Source organism: Strix uralensis, chromosome 3 (genome assembly GCF_047716275.1).
Source record: "Strix uralensis isolate ZFMK-TIS-50842 chromosome 3, bStrUra1, whole genome shotgun sequence".
In the NCBI taxonomy this organism is placed as follows: Eukaryota; Metazoa; Chordata; class Aves; order Strigiformes; family Strigidae; genus Strix; species Strix uralensis.
In genome coordinates this window covers 55663691-55671863 of record NC_133974.1, presented here as the reverse complement: position 1 = coordinate 55671863, position 8173 = coordinate 55663691, and the positions used below count along the sequence as shown (strand labels likewise).

The following is an 8173-nucleotide window of genomic DNA, read 5'->3' as shown; positions in this document are numbered from 1 at the left end:
TCATTTGTCTTAGCAGTGTCATACAGTGCTGGCACAGTGTAATGGAACTTTAAGAGAACAATTTTGTACAGAACAAAAGCTAAGCTATTCATTACCCAGCTTTGGGCTCAGCCCAACTGCTGTTATTTGCTACCAATAACTAGTTACAACATGTAACAATGTGTTACAACCAGTAACAAGTCTCCCTATTTGTTTTTAATATTTCTTTTTGATCAGGGCTGAAAGGTCTTGTGGAATTTGCCTGATTTCACTGCCTGTGCAGGAGCCCTCAGTGCAGTTTTTGCTGGTTATGCTCAGCTGGCTGAGATGGGCATGTGGCACCTTTGGCTGATCACAAAAAGGTTCTTTACAAGGCAGTGGCCATTTTTCCTTTTTCCAGCCACATCCTACCAACCAAATATTCTCTCTTTTTATAGTTCTCCTGAAAGTGAATAGCCTATACTGTCCTTGTTTTGTAAGATACAATTCTCTTACCAGCAGAAGTAGAGAGGTGATAGTCCCCCTGTACTCTGCACTGGTGAGGCCACACCTTGAGTATTGTGTCCAGTTTTGGGCATCTGAATATAAGAGAGATATCGAGGTGCTGGAGCGAGTGCAGAGGAGGGCAACAAAGCTGGTGAAGGACCTGGAGAGTAAATCCTGTGAGGAGCGATTGAAGGAGCTGGGACTGTTTAGTTCGAGAAGTAAAAGGCTGAGGGAAGACCTCATCACTCTCTAGAGCTACCTGAAAGGACATTGTAGAGAGGTTGGTGCTGGTCTCTTCTCACAGGTGATTAGTGACAGAACAAGGGGGAACAGCTTTAAACTGCAACAGGGGAGGTTCTGACTGGACATTAGGAAAAAATTTTTCACAGAAAGAGTGGTCAGACAGTGGAATAGGCTGCCCAGGGACGTGGTGGAGTCACCATCCCTGGATGTGTTTAAGGGTTGTTTAGATGAGATGTTGGGGGATATGGTGTAGGGGAGAACTTTGTAGAGTAGGGCTGATGGTTGGACGCGGTGATCCCAAGGGTCTTTTCCAACCTGAATGATTCCATGATTCTATGATTCTTACTTAAACCTCTCTTGCATTAGATTTGGACGCAGGTGTGTGTGTGCATGCACACACCTATGGTAACATTTTCTGTCGAGGTCTGTGCCAGTTAAAAACCGTCAGTCACCGCATTGCAGTGACACGTAGGCTGACTTCTGTGTATTCACGCCTGTTAAAAGATTTTCTGCCTGCAGGCATTAGCCAGCAAAGTCAGGGATGGATAATACATTTTTAAGGCAAGGACCATTAGTGTCGTCCTGGGGCCTTTGCAGTCTTGCCACACTGGCTTTGGTGTGGCCAAGGCTTCCTCCCCTTCCTTCAGTGTCAAACATTGCAGTGATAGACCATGTAAGACACCAGAGCTGTTTCTTTAGGTTTCAGCATTTCAGAATAAACAGCCCAAGGAAATCTTTACTTCTACTTGGACACGGTAAGTTTTGAAGTGTAAATTTCCACCATGAAAATGAGTACATAGCAGAAATGCCTGAGCGACTCAAGGCAGCACAGATTTAAGATCAAGCCAAGAGGCGACATGAGACTGCCAGACTAGGCTGGGTGCTAGTTCATACTCATGTCATATGCCGCTTGTGCATCTGGTCATGCAGCAATCATTCCTCTTGGCTCAGCTCGGTGCTGGGCAGACATGCTCAATGCACACATGCTTTGCTGTTAGTGTTTTTTGTATTTTCTTCTTACGCTGGATCACCTTGTCCATTGTGTTCTAAAGGTGAAGTAAGTAAATGTTAGGTAGAAAAATGGTAATAAACAATAGAAAAAACAGTGACCCACACTACCATTAGTTGCTGACATTAGCTACCTTATGCACATACAGTTTTTTTGCTTGTCTCGCTTGGTAGCATATTCACAGTGTTCCTCAGTGTCTTACTTTAGTGTAGGCCCTTCTTTTGAATGTGTCTAATGAAGCACTCACAAGTGTGCTGAAGCTTCTCTTTGAAATTCCGTTCCTTATAAATGTAATTACATACAGAAGATATGAGTGTTACATAAAGGTGAGGAAAAATCAAAATTCAAATATGACGGCATACAAAACCAGTATATAAACATCTGTTTCTACCCTTATACATAGATATAATTTTTTTCCTTCCCCCAAAAGTCATATTAGCTGTGAAAAATAGACTGCCATCACTGCCAGCAAACTTGAAGATATGTCTTGCAGTTCCATTTGAAGTCTTTGCTCCTTGATTTTAATTAGAAGTGCTGTCTCTGTGTCTTCCCTGGAGAGCTGAGACGGCTTTGGTAATGACCCTGGCAGTTGTGACCGTGAGTGGGAAGTGGCAAAAGCCCACCCAGAGGCAGCTGAAGGGATTAACACATATTCTGAAGATGTTTTCACCGCAGCTTCTCATCAGGAAATAAAATAAGGCATGGCTTGTTCCTGGAGGCTTTCGGTCTATCCTGAAGTATTTTATTATATCTCTAAGGTAAAGCCTGGCCCCACTGTGTCAAGGAATGTTTTGGCACTGATTGCAACGGGGCCAGGACATTGTTTCCCTTCCATTTACGACATTCCAGAGTAGATTTATCTTTCTCCAGACGTCAATGAACAAATGCACTCTTCAATATGAGAGGTAAAATAGAACGTTTTTAACTGAACCATGCTTCCTGGAGGCACAAGTAACAAATTGGACACTTGTTACTCTATTATCATCAAGTTTCTGAAAGGAAAAGAGCACTCAGGAAGTCAGTGACTCTGTGACAAAATGAATGCTTTTTAAAATTCTTTTCTATATACAGAATTAATTTTTTTCCCTTTATATGCTTTATTTTCAGTTTATAATAAGAATGAAGCTTCCAAGCTAGTTATATTCAGCTAGTTAAAATAGGCTCTTCCCTTCCTTCTTCCTTGGAAAATGTAACAAACAACTTCATGGGATTCCTCTCTGTCTGTCTGAATAGTTTCCAAGTTAGTTTACTGTCTAGAAAGAGAAGATTTCTGTGAAGAATGAAAGGACAGCCTGGACCAAACGATCTGACTCATCTGTTTAAAATGCTCTGTAAAAAAGGCTTTTCAGAGAAAAACTGAACTTTATCACTCTTCACTCAAAACTGGTATCTTTGTTTCTTATAATTAGATGTTCTTTGATAAGAACATTATTATTTGCTAATATGGATTGCAGATTTATAATGTCCTTAAGTATGTAGCTGTGTTATAAATGTTTGTTGATATAAGCTTCGCCTATACTGCCAAGTTATGCATAAGCCTAACCTCTCAAGACATTCTAATTTGCACTTAGACTCCATTCTGGATCAAGTTAAATACTGTATTTGGCAGGGACATCCAGGTATAGCCTAGGTACTGATGCCAGGGCCAAAATCCTATATGTAATATATATTTTAAAAAACCCATAATAATTATGTATTTTTCTGGAAAAAAAGAGAAAAATATATAAATGGAATAAACCCATGAAGTTTATTGTTGGTATGTTTTCCCTGAAGCATTCAATTGCCTACTTTTTTCCATTAAAGAGCCTTACAATTACAGCAAATGAGCAGTAGGCCTGCTTCAAAAGGTGATCAAGATCAGGCAGTGGTAGAGAAAATTCACCACCATGGAAGTTTTTAGTTTCACTGTTATTACCTAAAGCTGCTGAGCAGGTAGGGGTAAAATGGCTGGAATCTCTTTGCTCATCTAGTCAGACTGATAAGCAGCTGAAGTCATTCCAATGGACTCCTTTGTTACACACAGGTAGTTCCAAAATGCTAATTGCTTCCCAGATTTTAAAAGATATGGTCCTTGCCTTGAGAAACTAATTGACTGAAAGTAAATATTTTAGTCTACAGCTTGCTCCACCAAAAGATATATTGTCAAGTGAGAGCTTATAAAGTAAGCTGAATTTCTGATCAAAACTTCCATTCCTTCTTGTGTCTTTGATACTGCCGGGTACAATGGTTTGGTATTGTCACTCCAGTTGCCAAATGCCCTTAAGATGTTTGGTAATAATTTGACATAGTACATGCCGACGTCTCTGTGGATGTTGATTATTTTACACATGTGACTCTTCTTAATGAACAACAAGATATGAAAGCTCCGATCGTGACAGATGTATTTATTGAAATATACTTAAGCAAAAGTAATAAAGTGTATTTAAAAACAAATCTGCTGAGGGTTACAACTATCAGATTTTACATACAATTCAGACAGACTTCAGTAAGAGCACAGAATAAGCCTTTTCCTATATCAGCAGGGTTAAAATACTGCCAGTGTTGCAAAGGATTTGTTTCATTAAAACCCTGATTCGCTTGCATTTTCTTCATCCACAAATCCTAAACCTGGGGGATTCTGATGTCCTTCCCCGAATCTGACGCTGTTGCCTCTGTTTGTATTAACGTACTTGTGTATCATGCTGTAATACTGCTCTTGCGAATTGAAGGTATACAAGAATGAAACCTTCCGCCAGTCTTCATTGCTGGGAGTCTGAAATGGTGCTGGGTCAGTGGCTTCAAAAAAGCAATTCATGTTTATTTCTGCCAGCCTGGTTGCATGCTCTTGAGCCTTGATCTCAAAGAGCTCCTGTTCCTTTTTCAAGTAAATTTTCCAGAACTTGAGCTGAAGATAGCTAACCGGGGAGCAACAGCGGCTGATACATGTTGAAATCAGTGCCACAGTCATGATGCTGGCTATCAGGAACCATCCTATCAGCTTGGAAAAGAGATAGATGGGTTAATGGTGGTTTTGCATGGCCATATGTGGGAGTATAGAACTTAACATTGAAGCAAAAACTGTAAGCACAACCACAAAAAACTGTAAGAAAAGACACCCTGGAGTGCCTGTAACAATCTTCTTGCTGTGGAAAGAGAGGATCCCATGCACACAATTCAGCCAGACTTACAGAGCTTCTGCACCCCTGGGCTGATCTTGTTGGATTGAGGATGAATACCAAAAGAAAGACAAGGTGAAGTTCTTTCCTCAGTTATATCCAGCTTTCTTAACTTTGAAGTTAAGACCAAAGATATACTGACCAGCAGATTCTACAGTTATGGTCAGATTTATGGTGCAGAGGGTGCAGAATCACCCTGTCCACCTCTGGTGCTGCGAATTAGACCTACTGACTGTGTTTTATCTGCTCTTGGAAAGTACCTCCTCTCCCTGATGTCTGAGCCTGCAAAAAATAGCCAGTTGCCACAGCACACAGGAAAAGTTGTGTCCTATATGTTTGGTAGGCAGGACATGGATTTGACTATGGAATATGGAAATTCATTCTTGTTTTATACATGATTTTAACATCCCTAGATAGGTCTGAGGCCCCACCTAAAGCGGGTGTTCTAGTAGATGCTGGTCCCTCCAGTACCCAGTGGTACTTAGCTGGAAGCTCCAGGCAGAGATCTCACAGCATCCCCTTTCACCTCAGGCTGATTTTTTTTTGAAGTGAAAAACATTGAATGCTAAAGAGAAATGAGTTTGTGTCCTTTTTGGTTCTTAATTTTGTTGAAAGTAGATCACATATTAAAAATAATGGACAATAATAAAAATGCTCTCACACTTTTTCTGGTTTTGTTTGACTGTTGGGTTTTCTTTAGATGCCATTGCAGTATCAGTAACAGTCAGTCTGCCTTGATTTTGCTCCTTTCTTACCCTACCTGAATTCAATGGTATAGAATTTGCCCCTTTACAGCTTTTTTCTTGGAGAAGCAGCATGCTAAATATTTAACAAATTTGTACTAAACAAGGACTTATACAAGTCCAAGTAATTATAAACTTATATTATATACTCTTATAAACTTAAGTCCCTTAACTATGTTTTCCTGAGAAAAAGTGATAAAGCCTGATTTTTCTACTGGAGTTAAGATGACAACCAAACAAACCTGGAAACAAAACTGGAGTGCTGCCAAAATTTTGGGGTTTCATTTCACCCCAAACAAAAAAAAAAATCCACCCACAAGTGCTATTGTTTTGATTATGCAGTTTTCCTTCAGCTCAAGAAAACTTTAACAAGCCAGATACCTATATTAACCATTCTTTGAGAATACAAGTGTGAAATTATTAATAGGTTCAAGCACTGAGATTTGTAGTCAAACAAGCTGTCCTTATTTGTTTCACTTGCCAGGCCTCTGTTGCAAGGAGACATCAGCTTCTTCTTTATTCGTGACCTCAGCTTCCCCTCAGCTAATGTCTATTTACAAAAGTCTGAGTTATTTAGAGGGGTAAAAGTAGAAAAAGAGAACTCGCACCATTACTAAGTTAAAAGAGAAGAAAACTTGCTGTGGAAAGTCCTAGTCTCTAGGCTGATTCCCTGCCCAGATTTGAAAGAGGTTTTGTAAATAACAGTGCCAAACAATTGCCATGCAAACATGCAAACCCAGTAAAAAGCATAAATATGCACTTACTACCTTTCTGTTAGTGTCTTTTTGCTAATGAATTTTTGCTAATCATGTACTTTTGTAAATTATATAGCATGAGAGAGGACTGTTTACAGTCCCCAGCAGGCACAACCATTCATTGAGCAGCCAGGGTTGAAGCCCATGGGGTGAAGAGTGGTGAGGCTTTACCTGGGACTGTGCCTGAAGGGCGAGGAATTCACTCGATATCTTCTCCGATAACTTCTCATCGCAGGGTAACTTGACCATCAGCTTGTGGCACTCTTGTCCTTTATCTTTACACACAAGGTTCTTTATCAGGCTGCTCCCGCTGGCTGCGCACTCATAGAAGCTGGCTCTGAGCAGGGCCACAGCGATCCAGGTGAGGGGGGCCACCGAGGCTTTGGCTGTCACTGGCACCAGGATGAGGCAGTAGCGGGCGCAGACTCCCCAGGGGCTGCAGCTGCAGCGCTTCTCCGGGGGGCAGCTGCCTGTCAGCAGGCGCCATGTCCTGGCGTTCACCATGTAGCCAAGCAGAAAGAGGATGAAGGCAGGCACTATGAGGAAGACGGAGCCGTACAGCATGTTCTTAGAATTGCAGGGACACTTGAACACCACAGATGAGAAGATGTGCTCGCTGGCAGCCGTCAGCAGGGACACAATGCTGTAACCCAGAATGGTCTGGTGGCGGATGCAGAAATCCAGCGCCTTGTGTAACTTATCCATTTTCTCCCTCCACTTACTTTGAGGAGAGTGAAATCTCAGTTAGAAAAGCAAAAGAGAAAGATAAATGTCCTGAAGCTCTTATGGCTTAGAGAAGCTCGCAAAGCTTTCACTTTCTGTTGGTGGCTGTGATGCAGTAAGGCATAGAAGCAGCTCTGCTCAGAGGAAACAGAAGAGTACAGGCTCACTGCACAGTATCAAGGTTAAGTGGAGACCACAGTGGAAACACCCCAGTAAACAACATCAAAACAACGAAGATCTTGTTTCTATAAAAATAGTATTTGTCCACACATGCATTGTAACTAGCAATGGCTTAAATCTCATCATCTTTTCAGTGAGGCAACAGATTCAAAGTGTGAATAAAATGTGAGAAAACCACCCAGAATTGTGTACAGATTTTTAGCCTGCCTTATTATTAGCAATACAATATGACTTGTTCTCTTATGGAAGAAAATGCAACTCTAATCATGTTAATTTTATAAGCTAATTGGTCAATATTTTAAAGTAGTTAGAGCAAATCAGCCAGTGCACACATAGCAATGACCCAGCAAGTAGTTTCCCCTGAAGCTCCAGCTACCAGGGTACCATTCCAGACTTTGGAATCCCTCCTCCATAGCAGGTAGAGGTAGCTCTGTAGCCCAGAAAAAACCCACCCCTAAACCAGCAGAAACTAAGCAGATGGCATGAAGTGGAAAAATGATGGAAAAGGCTTGCATAGTGAAGAAAAATATCTGGAAGGGATTGCTGGGCTTGGAAGACTGAGTTGCCTATGAAAACATTTGCTCCCAGAGTTCATAGGCTTCATTCATGCCCTGAGGGAGCTTGACTGGGCTCCTACCTAAGGTTTGTCTGGTCTAAATCTAGATGAGGTGAACTGGCACTCAGAATTAAGGAAGATGAAACTTTGTTGCTTGCTTGTAGCCATGTAGCTGAAGCTCTCTGAGGCAACCTAGGCTGTTGTCACATGCTTGGTGACACCCAGATGTGCAGCCAGCTTGGGAGCTGGTGGTCACTGGTATCTTCTCTGCCACAACCACTTATCCAGGATTTTAGAGTCAAAATCACCTGCCTCTTGCATGAACTGGGAGCTCTCTGGCCTCA

At 41.5% G+C, this 8173-nt stretch overlaps 1 protein-coding gene across 1 annotated transcript; it reads right to left on the bottom strand.

Annotated features, from left to right (window-relative positions):
- Window positions 1–4086: 4086 nt before the first annotated feature.
- CALHM6 (calcium homeostasis modulator family member 6) lies at window positions 4087–7184 on the bottom strand. The gene is made up of 2 exons (XM_074864752.1): window positions 6542–7184; window positions 4087–4694 (listed from the first exon to the last, which is right to left on the bottom strand). Exons 1-2 carry the CDS (start codon window positions 7073–7075, stop codon window positions 4278–4280), a joined length of 951 nt encoding a protein of 316 aa, XP_074720853.1. The 5' UTR covers window positions 7076–7184; the 3' UTR covers window positions 4087–4277.
- Window positions 7185–8173: the final 989 nt, after the last annotated feature.

What these genes read in the sequence shown, in the direction of transcription:
- CALHM6 (XM_074864752.1), bottom strand. Translation starts at nt 7,075, where the DNA reads ATGGATAAGTTACACAAGGCGCTGGATTTCTGCATCCGCCACCAGACC. An exon ending in CCCTTCAGGCACAGTCCCAG is followed by an intron (nt 4,695 to 6,541) that starts GTAAAGCCTCAC and finishes CTCTTTTCCAAG; the next exon opens with CTGATAGGATGGTTCCTGAT.